The 16,560-nt window shown below is 27.1% G+C and overlaps 3 protein-coding genes across 4 annotated transcripts in view; 2 read left to right on the top strand and 1 right to left on the bottom strand.

The window, feature by feature from the left end:
* The window catches only part of LOC126907402 (Kv channel-interacting protein 2-like), a 383,598-nt gene that overhangs the window by 178,572 nt on the left and 188,466 nt on the right, over window positions 1-16,560 (bottom strand). The window lies entirely within an intron of this gene.
* Window positions 2,532-7,189, top strand: LOC126907372 (adhesive plaque matrix protein-like). Its single transcript, XM_050688596.1, has 2 exons — window positions 2,532-2,665; window positions 5,636-7,189. Exons 1-2 carry the CDS (start codon window positions 2,654-2,656, stop codon window positions 6,947-6,949), a joined length of 1,326 nt encoding a protein of 441 aa, XP_050544553.1. The 5' UTR covers window positions 2,532-2,653; the 3' UTR covers window positions 6,950-7,189.
* Window positions 12,011-15,671, top strand: LOC126907404 (adhesive plaque matrix protein-like). The gene is made up of 2 exons (XM_050688671.1): window positions 12,011-12,151; window positions 14,616-15,671. The coding sequence occupies exons 1-2, from the start codon at window positions 12,140-12,142 to the stop codon at window positions 15,333-15,335; spliced, it is 732 nt and encodes a 243-aa protein (XP_050544628.1). The 5' UTR covers window positions 12,011-12,139; the 3' UTR covers window positions 15,336-15,671.

Here is a 16,560-nt window from a genome sequence, read left to right as displayed (position 1 = left end):
GATAGGTAGACAATAACAATTGGGCGAAATATTAATATACAGAATGCGTTCAGATCTAATTGATAACTATTATAAATTTTAATCCAAATATCATTTAATTTTAATATTTTTTAAACAATTTTTGTATTCTTAGACTCCATTAAAACAATATTTTTTTATTATTTGTCTCTAAATAAAAAATGGAATGTTTAACGTTTTTTTTAAAATGTCAAAATATTTGTTTTTGGAAATTTTTTAATAAAACATTTTGATGATTTGATAAGAGTTTTATAACAAGTATTTTATTGCGTAGAGTGAGTATAGATTAAATAAATTTAACTCATTGAGTGGCTATGTATTGCAGGCGAAATGTATATTATGAATATACATAAAACAGTAATGTCTGCACCCACCCGCACTATATACCTGAAAGGTCATTTTTATGTTTTTGATTAATCATTACTTTATACATGGAAATTGACGAAGAAAATTAATTTAATAGAGAAAATTAATGTAAACTGCTTAATAATATAAAATAAAGTTATCAAATATCTAACCACATTAATATTTGGCAATTTGCCCAAATTTAGATGATTTATGAAGTTCTATTAAATAAATAAAATTTATTGATCACATTTCATACAAAATTTATTAGACTTTAGAATACGGAGTCAAAAATTGTTTTAATGTTAAAAATATTTATTTCAAATGAGATACTATTGGCCTAATGCATAGTAATTGAATATAAATATAATTTATAGATTATAAGGAATTATTATTTTTAAAACTTTAATTAATAAAAACTCATTTAAAAACATTAACTAAAAATATTCGCCAGAAAAAATATATAAACGTCTTTTCTTATAAATTACACTAATGATACTTAATTACATTAAATGTAATTAAGTATTATTAGTATAATTTATACATTATGTAATGTTCAAAAAACTTTTGGATCACGATCTAAATCCTAAACATACAATAAGCAATTATCGCGTTGACAGGAATCCTTGAAAAATTATTATTATTATTAATACAATTTTTTTATATGCAATAATTCACACTATAGTTCTTATGAGTGTTACAATACATAAATATATTATAAATATGTTTATATTACAAAAATTTGATCGGTCAAAACAATCGCTGACCTGACTGATCTCAAAAAAGACACGGTGTGAACCTTGAGTAAAATACATGATAGAAAATGACTTAGTATTCAAAACTTGCAAAATTATCCGGAAGGCAATACTGTTGCAAAACTTGTGCTCCTGTGTCTTAACAGCTTAACAGATATTTTTGAATTTAGACGTTTTCTTTGAAAGTCATGGGTAAACTATCATTCAAATGTAACTTTAGTTGGAAAATTTAAAAAGAGATCTGTCACTTTAGACATTTCAATTCTGTTTGAACTTTGTTCTAAAAAGAACATTTCGTAGTAAGTTGTCTTTTAGAATAACTAATATATTACTAGAAAAATGATAAATATTTTCACTTTAAACTTAAATAAAAAAAAAAATAAAAAAGTAAATATAAATTATACGTATTTGAAATAAAAGTTTCAATATTATAAATCGTCCAAATATACTGTGTTTTGTAAAATGCTCTTTCTTGTTAACCTGATTATAGTTGTCTTAAAAATCATCTGCAATTTCCCGTGTTGAAAATTTATCAATGTATTCGTGTCATTTATATAGGCCTTACAAAATAAGTAGAGACCATAACATAACTGATCGCTCTTTTTAATAGTCGCTTAATCAACTTACTAATAGAAATGAATGATTTTTTTGCTAGATAGTAATTGTATATGTGACATTTAGATGTATTGGACTCAAATTGAGACAAAATGCGATCAGGATTTTTAAGTCATATACTGTTTAAAGTAATAATTTGCCAATATGGGGCTAAATCTCTTTACCCTTCTCTGGCAACGCCACACAATTTAATACTCTTCTATTTTCCAATGTCAAACTTGCGCTTTCATAATATAAACGATACACATTAAACTGAACGCCTTCTTAAACAAGTGGGCCTATATAAATTTGATTAATAATGATTTTTTTTAATGAGACCTTCTAACATGATATTATAAACTCTTTTATTGTAAACATGTTGTTAAAGGCCGTCAAATTTATGTCTCCGTGATAAATATTAAAGTATTTAATCATGATACTGTTACGATACCGAAACTGGTACGTGAATTCTGTGATTACCGTTTTAAACGGGGCCAAAGATGTTGATATCTTTTGAAAAATTATAGAGCCGGGTTAGTTATTTGTTGTTGTTGTTTTGGGCCACTATTATAAAAGTAATTAATATGAAGTAATATAATTAATATTTATCGGTACACCAGTTTGTAAATTGTATTATAATTTGACGACGAGGAAGGACCTATCGGCCGATTCTTAGCCCCAGGATATAGTTATGCGTGTTACCTACTTCATAATAAACATAATATTTTGAAAAATGTGAACATACGGCACAAGGATATAATTATTAGTGTCCATCTTTAAGGTGACCACAATATGGCATAAGTAGGGCTGATCTACGTCTATCATGTTTATGATATAAATTAATTGCTTCCATCGTATTTGATACCATTATTATCTTACAGTTCAATCTGTGATCATTAAATTATTTTTTTAATTATTTATTTATTTATTTTACTCCGAAGATGGCAGCTAAAGTAAGTAAATTTTAATTTTTATGTTCAGTTACATGTTTACGGGGTTTGTGTCTAATATTGGATACGTCAATGTCAGCTATAATGGCTGTGTATTATGTTTATGCATAAATCAAATAAAACGATCTTAAAAAATATCTACGGTTTCCCATTATTCGAAGCAAATATCTGTGTAATCTAATAGAACACTTCAAAGTAGATGACTGGCAAATGTATTTCATTTATCGTTCCGCCGGACGTGATGAGCTTTGTATTTAACCGCATAGATAATAGTTACAAATGTTTCGAATGACCCGATTTTTGGTGTTTTATTTTTGGCAATACATTTTACCTTAAGTACACATCAGTACAGTTTTTGTTTCTTAAGTAACATAATTGATTTACACAATGTCCATGGACGATTCGAATATATTAGCAACAAACGTGGCTTACAACATATACTAACCAAATCCTTCAAAGTATAAATCATTTTTTGAGAAATATAATTCTAATGTAACGAATCTAAAGTTTACAATAAAATAAACGAAAATTCTAGCGATGATATAATGTATGTTACTTTCTTAATATGTCTCATAAATATAAAAAATATTTATTTTACGTTATTTATTTATGATTTGAATGATTAGGAATAATCTAATTTAATATATTTATTCCTGAAAAAATTAATTTTAGTCAAAAATATACTATTGAAAATCTATTTACTTTTTGAACTTTTTAAAAATCGTTAATAGTAAAAATATAATTGTGACTACATTGTATATTTTAAAATGAAATATCAGAAACTAATTTGATTAAATTTCATCCTTGAAGTAGAGTTTATATAAATTTATAAACAGATTTATGTTACAATAATATTCATTTCGTACTTATGTTTTCCAACTACATTAAAATTGCACATAAAATTACTGGGATGGGAAATTACAAAATGTATAATATATTTTGTATTAAATTACAGTCCTTTGAAATTACACGTAGTCTTATTACTTTTGTGTTATCAAACTGTAATATTTATAATAATAATGCAAAAAAAAAAAAATTTAATACGCTAAAAATATATTGATTGATACGAAATGATTTGTCCAATATTAATAATACTTCAATTAAATCTTTAAGGGCATGTCCTATTTACTCAATAGTAAAATGGTTTGCATATATTTTATGCAAATAAATGTGCGAAATAAAAAAATATCGAATAAAAATAAAATATTAAACACAATGTATTATTCTGATACGTGACCATACAGTAAACCTCCCAGAGTTAGAGGACAATATTTGTCATAAATGTGAAATAACTGTATCAAGGATATTATTTTCATTGTCGAATTTATGTTTTAATTCTACTTTCACAATAATCAACTATTTACATTAGAATAACATACAGTTCACTGGTAAATTTTTATTGAATAGGATAGCAAAATCAAATTAAATATCAGATATAATTATAATACAACTAAATCACTCAAGTTCGTCAATAAAACAGACATGAAATTATTATTGATAATTCATTATAGTGTTAAAGATTAAAAAAATATAAAAAAGTCAACATTCTGAACGAAAAGTAAAAACAAAAGAATCATTAGAAGACCTCCACTATGTAATTATAAGTAAAACTATCTTAAAATGTTACCAAATTATGTTTATTTCATCAAAAGCAAATAATTCATGTAAATAATGATGTACAAAATATAGTTTAAAAGTCATTTTTTTTACAAGAACTTATAAATTGTTATATTCATTATTTTAAGTCAACAAAAAATCAAAGTAAAGTTTAAATTGATTACCACATTAAGTTTATGATAAATTTTCTGTATGAGACTCTAATGAAAGTTATAGTGGGTTAACAAACTGTCACTTGCTAGACAGCGATAGATCAATATTATATGCGTCTAGAGTAGCATCATGACATGCTAAAGTGTCAATCAAAAAACAAAACATGTGGGATGAAAATTTAATGATAATATAACAATGGTAGGTTTAATATTAATGGAGAAAAATAATTATGTAAGCTATATACATGAAACAAACTAAATAATATATCTGTAACATTAATTGTTTGAAACTCAGAATTCTTTTGCCTATAATTTATATATTTTATTTACATATCTCTTAAATAATGATTATTATAGTTATAAATTCGAAATATTTTGATAAAATAAATTTACAAGAAATTATATGATGAAATATACTTTTCACTGCGATATAAGAACGCGTTTTTTTAGTCGATAATTATTTTTACTTTCGTTGAATACTGGCGCCGTTAAATAACGTCGTACAGTCAACGCTCGAAACCGGTTTGGAGTCGATATAAATCTGTCAACATACATACTATGTGACTGCTTTCGTTTTTTATTAATTTATTTGAACACTTATACATTTTTTATTTTTATATTTTTCGCTATAATTTTAATATTTTAAGAGAAGCAGAATTATTACATTTTTAACCTTATGATGTAAATTTGTATTTTTCATTGAATATTTTTGATTTTGTTCTAGAACTTAGTTAGTGTGATATTGTAGTCGCCTTCTACATATCTTCTGTATAGCTATCATTCCATCATTTGTGCAAACAATTTTTTTCTCTAATATATAATAAAAAAATTTCTTATATAACACTATTAAAATTTTGTCACGTTCTGTTTTGTTGAATAGTCAATAATGAAAATAGTACTTCCAATATAAATAGGTTGCAGAGGAAAAATAAAAAATTCACCATTAAGGTATTAAGGTGACTTTAAGGTAGCTTTAATAGATTTTTTTTATGCTTATCTCCACTGACTCTTTATTTTGCTTTAAAAAAACATTACGGGAATAATTCTGTACAAGAAAATGTATATAAAATTACTGCATTAACTAATAACCAATAAAAATAATGCATTCCAAATGATTACTCTTAATTATTTTATGTTGTCATTTTATTTGTACTTGAAATGTAAATATTTTTATAAAGTAAAATAAAAATTTGATATTTTTTAGACCTTGATCATTGCTTGCTTGGCTATCCAATGCAGCTATGTATTATCAACTGACTGTACTGACTCTCAACAGTCAGGTTATGGTCAAAACGGTTACCAAACATTATCGCATTCTTCACCATCTTATGACGTTCAATCATCATACCAAAAACCCAAATATCCAGTAGCTCAATACACTCCTTCATCACCAGCCTATGGTTCACAATCACTGTCATATGCTGCCCCATCTTATTCTTCCCATTCATATAAGCCACAATCATACAACACACCTTCATATAATCAACATCAGTCATACTCTGTTCCATCTTACAACCAACAACAATCGTATTCTGCACCAGCTTACAACCAACACCAGTCTTATGCTGCCCCAGCTTATGGAAAGCCACAATCTTACTCTGCACCAGCTTACAACCAACACCAGTCTTATGCTGCCCCAGCTTATGGAAAGGCACAATCTTACTCTGCACCATCCTACAACCAACACCAGTCTTATGCTGCACCGGCTTACGATAAGCCACAATCATACTCTACTCCAGCCCACAACCATCAACAATCGTATTCTGCACCAGCATATAACCAACACCAGTCTTATGCTACACCAGCTTATGGAAAGCCACAATCTTACTCTACTCCATCCCATAACCATCAACAATCTTACTCTGCACCAGCTCACAACCAACACCAGTCTTATGCTACACCAGCTTATGGAAAGCCACAATCCTACTCTGCACCATCATATAACCAACACCAATCGCACTCCGGTCCATCTTACGATAAGCCACAAGCATATTCTTCTCCAGCCCACAACCATCAACAATCTTACTCTGCACCAGCTTACAACCAACACCAGTCTTATGCTACACCAGCTTATGGAAAGCCACAATCCTACTCTACACCATCATATAACCAACACCAATCACACTCTGCTCCAGACTACAACCAACATCAGTCATACCCCACACAGGCCCATTCATATGGTAAACAACCAGCTTACCAAGAACACAAATCCTACAACGAGGAATCTTACTCTCCAAAACCATACAGCTTTGAATATCACGTAAATGACGAACACACTTACGACATTAAAAGCCAAAAAGAAGAAAGTGATGGCTACAACGTAAAAGGATACTACTCTCTTGTCGAATCTGATGGTTCCCGTAGAACTGTTGAATACACTGCCGACGAAAATGGATTCAACGCTGATGTGAAAAAAGAAGAAGGTAATGGTTACAACAAAATTGCCCCAGCTTATAACAAAGAAACATCTGCTTACAGTGCACAAAGCCAAAAAGAATACAGTACACCATCATACTAATTAAAATAATATATATATTATATTATTAACTAATTATGTTGTAATAAATTTCATAATTTACTTAGCTAAAAAACTGTTAGAGTAGTTATGTTATTTTAAACTATTACTGTATTAAATTTTTTTCAGACAAACTTTAATAGAAACGTCTTTATTTAATAATAACGTATTATTATTTTTTTTTAATTGACCTATTTTTATAATTTTTAATTATAAGCATCACAAATATAGTTTGTAACAGCATCAACTGTTTACTAGACAAAGCAGTGGGTATCCTTATATGAGTGCTAAAATGACTCCGTAAAAACCAACCAACGAATATTAGTTCATTTTATTGTTCAAATATCTCCTGAGTTTCTTTTAGTGAACTCATCAAAGTCTTGTTACCTAAGAAAATTCAATATTAAAATAAAAAATTTCTTGAGTATCAAAGTTAATTCATGTACAAAAAAAGTTTATCGAGAGTAAGAATACTGATATATTTTACATTTTATCATATATTCAATAATAGATAAATATTAATTTTTGACTAGGTATGTTTAAAATTTATTAATATAACAAAAAGAATACAACTTTTAAAAATTTATCATTCAAAGTAAATAATTACACATTTTTAGAATAGATCACTAGGTTTTTGAATCTATAAAATCATGAAAACATTAAAATAATATTATTTTGGTGATTTTTATAAAACTAATATTTATGTATAAAATTGATAAAAGGCATGAAAAAAAATATATATTTAAAAAAACTAATTTTACATTAATTTATTTTTAAAATTATATTAATAAAAACCGGCTAAAAAATGCTGTATACAAATAATTTTTTTGTAATAAATATTTTCAATAGTAACTAATGAGTGTGACACATCATAAAAAGCTGTCATCATGTAAAAAATAAACAACACCTAAAATAATGTTTCTCAATGAGGTCATAAGTTTCATCAACTGCCTTTGGAAAATTTCTTAATGACTACTAAAAGAACAGAATGGAAATATTGAATTTGTCAAACAGTTCTGTGTTTAGTTTAAATCATTTTAGTAAGTAAATAAAAATTATGTGGAATTATACAAGTATAAACATAATAAAATTTAATAAAATGATTTGATGGAAAAAAAAATTAAAAGAAGTAATTTAACATATTAAATATATATTTCAGTATTTATAAAACCAATCTATACAAAATATGTATGCTTGAAGGTTTTTTAAAAATAAAAAATAATTTGTAAATTTATAAAACAAAACCTTAAGACATATTATGTATATTGCATAATTAATTTGTGTACTAATAGAGATACTTTTATTTTCTCATGTTTATAGCAATGGCAAAATTATTAATAATTAAATCAGAAAATAAAGCGTTCAAGTTTAATTAGACTTAATATTGTTTGTTAACGAGTACACAAAACCTAATTTTTAGCTTCGATGCCGAGAAGGTATTAATTGAACCATGGTGTGTTTAATTTTATATTAAAAATTACTTGATCAATCTAAGTTCAGTCATAGCCAAATAAGTAGATTCTATTGCTAATGATACGTTAATAGTATATATTATGTCGACTACGTGAGTTTTAAAGCATGTCACCAATATGCAAATATTTTCATTGTAGTTTTGGTAAAAGTGTAGGGTGTAATATGATAAATGAATATATAATAATAATGAATATGTGTGGTCTGAACTGCTAAGTTAAATTATTATTGGTAATCCAAATAAATCTGATATAAAACTAGCTTTTTTTTCACGCGTCAATATTGCATGAATTTGCATAATGTGTTGATTTTTGTCAGTGGGACAGATAATTTCACTTTTTCTTTTGTGCCATTGCCTATTATGCATGTACCTTCGTGAGACAGATCATAATCGATGTTAATGTTCATCTTAATACTTTAAATGCTGACCTTAACGGACAATATTTTACGATTATTGTGTTTACAAATATAGCGCAGTCTCTTTGTAAAGTATAAACTCTAATTTGTTTTTCAAGGAAAATATAAATAATTATTGGAGACATGACTATGAAGTTTGCAAAAAAAAAAAACAAATCTTGACTAAAACAAGTTCAATTGCAAAACAGTTGTATAATAATTTGCATCTATGTGTTGGTAGTCGGTTTATAAAGTAATTCGACTATAATTAGGTATACGTGAATTAAAATTTCCCATTAACAGTGATCGCTAAATTATTTTACATGCCGTAAGAAAATAGTCATTCTACTATAACTGTGTATACTAATTTACCCGCTGGTTTGATTGATTTCGAAAAAAATTATAAAACGTAATAACATTTCAAAAATTGACTAGATCGTAGTAAACTAGTACAAAAAATAATTCCACATAAATTTTTATTGCGGTCAAATAAAAAAAGTGTAATTTTTTACTTCGAAACAATTCGCATAAACAAAAACATTTTATTTTCTTTATCTAAGTGTGTGTCATACACCAGAAATCAGTCAGTAGAAGTATATTAGCCGATTAAGAAGTCAGTACAAAAGAAACTTCACTACTTCCATTTGCTAACACTGGAAATATTAACTCATATTTTGTGGTCCATGCTCGATGACGCATAGACACTGTCTACTATTCATGTGTACTAAAAATACATCACTAAGAATGCAACCAGGCTTACTTTCTGCGGATTGTGCTCTAAGTAGTATAACCTATTACACAATGAAATAATTTGATATCACTGCCCGCTCTACATTTCAGATAAGTCGGTTTTTTAATTTTGACGAACACAGTTGAGTGATTAATTGAAAATCCTAACGTGTCAATTAGCCTGTTGCAAGTGTATATTTTAAACGAAATTACAATACCGAAAGACTTTAATGCTGCGCTATAGGTATGGTGCCTATATCGAATTGTGTAATGAATTATTATAAAACTCAACGAGTAACTCGTGCATAATGTATTTTCCCATGAGTATGACACAAATTAGTAAGACACGTGGATAATCTAGTAAACTTTTAATTTTAGATGTAATCAACATGATATTTTTATTACTAGAGCGGTTCCACTTTATTTGCGAAATTTAAAAGAAAGTGTTACTTAAATCATTTATTTCTTTTATAATCTGAGAATACTTCTATTTTTTTGAAATTATTCACACAACATACTAAAAGTTAAAAAAAATTAATAGCCAAACTATGAAACATTTAAAAGCGTCTCCAAAAATGTATACTGAAAGGAACTGGAAAATTTGATAAAATAAGTCATATATTTACACTAAAGTATAAATGTATGGCTTATTAAATATATTAAATATATGAGCTAAGCAAGTTGACGATTGGAGAAAAATCATCTTCCTGGATTTAAAGTAACATTGTAATATTTGGTAACTTTTTATAGAAATATTTTTAAATATATTAACCATTAATGACAAACTTTCCGAAAATAATTATGTATAATAAATAATTATGAACACATATGTTTGTTTAAGCAATAAAACGATATTTTTTCAAAAACGACATAGTACTATTGTTTATGTCGTATAGTCTTGACTTAAGTATAAATTATTACAAACTTTTTGTTGTAATAGCTATTGAATAACATCAATTATAAAAAGAATTTGACATTGTAAGTCTTATTCAAATTAGGGGAGTACTAGGAGATTTTCGAATAAAATTGAAATGTAGAAAGTTAATTTTTTTTGTTATTTGTAATTAATAAAATACTTATAAATAAAATTTGTAAATTATAATAATAAATTGCTAAATTGCTTATGATTAGTTGAACTAGCTCAGTTGATGAAAATAACAAACCTAATAATCATTTAGAAACATACCTAAAGGGATTATCAAATCAATTTAATATTTTAAATATTTGTACACAGCGATTTTCTTAATTACTTGGTAGACCAATTTTTAATTGTTTTGATATGAACAATAATAAAGAACATAACATAGAATTTTTTTGGAACACATTCAGAGGGTTATTAAGTCACCCTTACCTTAATCCATTATTCTAAATATTATGGTTTAACAATAATTTTTATATAACTCTATTAATAGTGTCAAGTTAAGAGGGTGACATTTTATTTTATAGCAAAATGGCTAAAAATGATTGCATGCCTAGTAAAATTCTACTATACAATTATTTATAAAATAGAATTTCAGTGATTACTAATAAATAAAATTTAAATAATATTATACTATAATAAATATTTAGGTATTTTTTAACACACTAGAATTTACTAATATAATTATATTTTGTGATAAGTAAACTAATATTAATTATGATGATAATTGGCTAACAATAAAAATCCATTTTAGGAACTTATTTTCCATGCTCATTATGTAACAAAATTATAATATAAATGCTAATAAAACAGAGTGTCTTGATTTGACTGCATTTAAATTAAATTGTACGGCAGCATGTATTATTTATTATTTTAAATTTGCTTAATTCTTACAAAAAACTTATGAATAAATTCTGACTCACTAAATTCTAGTTGTGTATTTTAATGCGGGAAATATACATTAGTAATATAATATTTCACTGTGGCAATTTTGAAACGTTAGGGTTTGGTTAAAATTTATGCATATATTTTTTCAATGAAAGGTTTTAAGTAGGATAATTTTTTAAAGTTTAATATAGTTTATACTTAGAACTCTAGTTATCACATTTAATCTTATCAAATTATAACGTTCACGAAGTGTTTCGTTCGTTGATCTCTAAAAAACTTTAAACTTTTAAAGTATCATAGCACGTTATGATCTGTTATTAAATCACGAACAAACACATAAATATATCGCTCATAGAACTCTGTCTCCTAGTGCCCCAAAGCTCACGCTTTCCGATAAAAATTTTGTCGCGACAATGTTCTTGACCCGATTGTTAAAATATTAATAATAACCGACATGTTATTATTATTATTATTACATTGTTAATAACTTATTGACACGTCGATTTTTTCGAACACTATTTTTTTTTTGCATATTGCTATAACTACTAGTCATTGGCTTTAGTTTTTCCCCTAGAGTCTTGTAGACCCCGAGGGTTGTAATGGTGGCGGGAAATACTGCTGTCACAGAGCCATAGCGACAATACCCCCACGCCACGGTTGTCATATGGACCGCCCGGTCCTCAACTTTGTTCGTATATAAACCGAAAACCGTGTGCTCTTAGTCGTACAATCATCCCATTCGAAGTAAGTGGACCGGTTCGATTTGTACACTCCAAGAATATAAGGAAACAATGTCGTTTAAAGTGAGTATAATATAATACACTACATCATAGTTTAATTGATATTACTGTGCTTGTTCTACCGGAAAAATCAATTATTTACGCATTGATTAAGCTTAAAACTATTCTACTTATCTATTTTTATCTTCATCGAGTTGACGAACGACGCATGTCGTCATTACTTAATCTAATTGTAACGTTTTGCATCTTTGATAAAAACAACAGTGATGTTAATTTATACAAATAGTTAAGATGTATATCATCTGCTCGTAAGTTAATCAGTTTTAATTAAACATTTTACAAAATATTAATAGATTTAAAATTTTCTACCATTAAACGAAGTAATAGTTTCCTTTATTATTTTTTATTGAAAAGGATAATGCAATAAAATATTAAATTTACGGTTGACATAATCAGAAATAAGTTCATTCATATTGCACTAATATTACAATACGGAGTCAATATTTACGCTGAAGTAAATACAAATTTAATTAACTTTTCGAGTAAAAAACTATAGCACCCTCAAATAAACAATAATAATTGTATTTTACTTTATTATTTGTATTGAGGGTTTAAATAAAAATGTTTAAAAAGTACGCATATTTTGGATCATATTTGTAGTTTATTCTTATGAATAATTCGTGCTTAAGATATTTAAATAACAAGCTTAAAAATACTATAAACAAAACTTATCTATAAGAATCAGCTATAAACATGATCCTTAATCTTTCAATCTCATTAAATCACTTGAAAACAAAAGACAAATTTTGCGAATTCATTTTTCAAACTATAAATAATTCACTAACAAATAACATTTTCTAGGGGAAAATGTTTGCATTGAATTATTTTAAGTGTTATGCAAAAAAATATTTCACATAATAACGATATATTTTTCTAATAGTTATTTAACTTATATTTTTGAATTTCTCTAATGTCCTAATTTTCGCCCACGGCCAAAAGAATTAGAATTAATTAAAACCACATATAATTCATTTGATTTGCTAATAGTACTATAAACAATTCGAATAAATTTTTAAGTCGATGGTAGGATGCAACCCACGTAAATTTACATAAAGTAAAACAAAATATAAACATATATCTTGTCTAATATGGATTTCAGTTAAGCAACATCAAATTAAAGCGTTTTTATTAGACTAATTATCTTGAATATAATTTTTGTAAAATTATATCATAGTGAAAATTAGAAAAACGTCAATTTGTACATCAATGTTATAATTTCTTTGACGAGTTCTTATACCCTTTATAACTTTTCTTAATAGTTATAATTATAATTTTTTTTTATTAAATTCAGGAAAATAAAAATTAAACAATATTAATTCTCCGTGGTAATTGAAAAAAGCTAAAAAAAAAAAAATGTACAAAGTTTTTAAAATTCGTCCAAGAGAGGAAACTATATTTAAAAAAAATTGTGCTTGATTATATTTCATGAAAAACTAATTCCCTAGAGTTGGATTTTTTTATGAAAAATAAAAAAAGTTATTTTTTTAANTCATGAAAAACTAATTCCCTAGAGTTGGATTTTTTTATGAAAAATAAAAAAAGTTATTTTTTTAACATTTGTGAAATTTGTGAGCAATTCTATGACCGATATACTAGCCGTTTGTATTGATAATTAATTTGGTAAATATACTTTATTTTTTGTATTTCTTGAAAGTTAGCAATAAGTAATTTGTGATTTTGCTTATAAAATAACGTTCATTTTACTTTATAACATTTAATTTCCATTAAAAGACTATTCGAAGATCAAGTTTTATAAACATTTTATATCATTATTTAATGTTTTCAATACTTGTGGTAGAGTAATGAGTTTTTTCTATTACTACTTTTATGGCGTGTAATAAAATGTTAAATTAATTCAGGTGCTCCGCAGGGCACTGAGACAAAATCAGCTAAGTAGATTACAATGTTAACTAACATGTGCATTCTAAATGAGTCACATTACATAAGAACACGTGACAATTGTACTCACCGAGGTTAAGTACAATTAAATTTGTGTTTGACCTCTCGTCCAAGTTGACGAAATTCAAAATTAGGTATTTCAACCATATTTGTTTTTTTCACCGTTTATAATAACAATTCAAATTAAAGGATTTAGAAAATAAAAATAATTATAATTACTTTATTGTGTACATTATTATTATATTATAATTTTAATAACTATAATATTAAGTTTAATAAATATTCAATGATTAGAGTAAAGTTTGATTGTTATTAATTTTAATTAAATTATACTATAGTAAATTTCATTTTATTACAAACATTCAAGTAATACGTTGAACTATTAAAAAAATTGCTTTCTATTCGATAGTTATGAAAAAAAACTTGAATGGGTCTAATCGCACAGACAATTGTTATAACCTCCTCAATGTCATCAAATTATATTCGTTATTGTATCAAAAAAATTTATTTCTCGAGAAATAAATTTGAATTAAATCTCTCATTTATTTATTTTATTCTTTTTTTTCAGCATTTAATCGTAGTGGTCTGCCTGATGGTTGCTATTAAGGCAATTTCAGTGCCTACTTATCCTTCAGGTCCTTCATATCCGTCGGCTCCTACATACAAACCAGCCTTAACATATAAGCCAGCACCAGCATATCTCTCAGCTCCATCTTATTCCCCACGTCCATCATATGCTTCAGCGCCAACTTATGCACTAGCACCAACATATGCACCGCCACCATCTTATTCGCCAGCACCATTGTATTCGCCTGCACCATCATACTCACCTGCACCATCATATGCACCTGCACCTTCATATTCACCAGCACCATCGTATCAACCTGCACCTTCGTATCAACCAGCACCATCGTATCAACCAGCACCATCGTATCAACCAGCACCATCGTATCAACCAGCTTATAAGCAATACGAACCAGAGTACACACCAAGACCATATAACTTTGAATACTCTGTTAACGACTATTACACCGGTGATGTTAAAAGCCAAGCTGAATACAGTGACGGTAAGAATGTCAAGGGTTACTACAGTTTGATTGAGCCTGATGGCACCAAGAGGATTGTCGAGTACACCGCTGACGAAAACGGTTTTAATGCTGTAGTTAAGAAAGAAGGTACACCAACTTATGCACCCGCTCCAGCTTACAACAAACCAGCACCAGCCTACAAGCCAGCACCTTCTTATGCGCCAGCTCCAACGTACGCGCCTGCGCCAGCTTACCCATAGACTCCAATTTTAAGACTCACTCCTAGTGATACTTTTCCGATGGCTAAAATGCCATCATGTATAAAACCATTAGAGATTAAGCTACTATTCTTGTCATTGTCTGTCAGTATTAAGTATTTTTTTATTCGTACACAAAATTATGCTAGTGTAATTTTATTGACACTGTAACTGTCATAATAAAGTGTACATAAATCTTGTATGTAATGTTTAACATACAATTTGTTTTGTTTTTACTTCTGCTTGCTTTATTTTCGCTACTATTTTATAATGCTAATAAAATAAAATATAAAACAAAATGAAAAAAAAAAACTACTTAAATACTTATTTACTTATTTTTACGTTTTTTTTTCTTTTTGTAGTTATAGATAAATAATTTCAGAACACTATCACTGTGGTTTGTGACAGTATGGAAGGTGAACAATTTACTCGAATGCGTAGGAGAATTCATTGAAAAGAAACGCGAAGACAATGCACGTTTACGAAATAAATATTTGTGTGAGCCATGTGTTTTGTTTGGGGGAAAGCTTTAATGGCTCAACAGTAATACTGTGATTCAATGGTAAAATAATGACAATAGTGAATATTCAATTACTAGTATAGCTAAAAGCAAGGAACATATTTCTCATGTACAATTATTGAGTTTCGGAGATCACGGTTGAAGGATAAACAAATTAAATTACAATAACAGCATCTATTGTCAAATACATTTCGTTTATCTAAACCCTTCAATGTTTTAACGATAATTCGTAATAAATTAACATACATATAACTTATGCCCTAACAAAGTATTCAATAAAATTTTTTCTATACTATACATAAACAAATTTGGGTTTAAAAAAAAAATTTAAATTTAAAGTAAAACAGAAAGGTGAAAAATCATATTTTTTTAAAATGTAACAGATTAATATTTCATAAAGTAAATGACATCATCTTTAAAATGTTCCATCATCAAAACAATTTGGTTTTTCATTTTTTAGGATTTTTTAGATGTTTGATGTTTTTATATGTTTTTTATACTTAGTTGTGCGATATTTTCATTAGACATTTATACCAAATTATTTTATAAATGTAGTGCTAAAAGAGACGAGTTCAAATTTGAATAAAAAAAACATATATTTTGTCTCAAAATGACTTTCTTTTTTAAGTTTTCATTGGCACATCGTTTAGTTGGAATGTATAAGTTTAGAGTTTGTGGTCGCTACTGAAACGACAGTAATTACTATTT

This window comes from Daktulosphaira vitifoliae, unplaced genomic scaffold (assembly GCF_025091365.1).
Source record: "Daktulosphaira vitifoliae isolate Bord-2020 unplaced genomic scaffold, ASM2509136v1 Scaffold_5, whole genome shotgun sequence".
Taxonomy (NCBI): domain Eukaryota; kingdom Metazoa; phylum Arthropoda; class Insecta; order Hemiptera; family Phylloxeridae; genus Daktulosphaira; species Daktulosphaira vitifoliae.
This window is presented reverse-complemented; position numbering and strand designations above follow the sequence as displayed.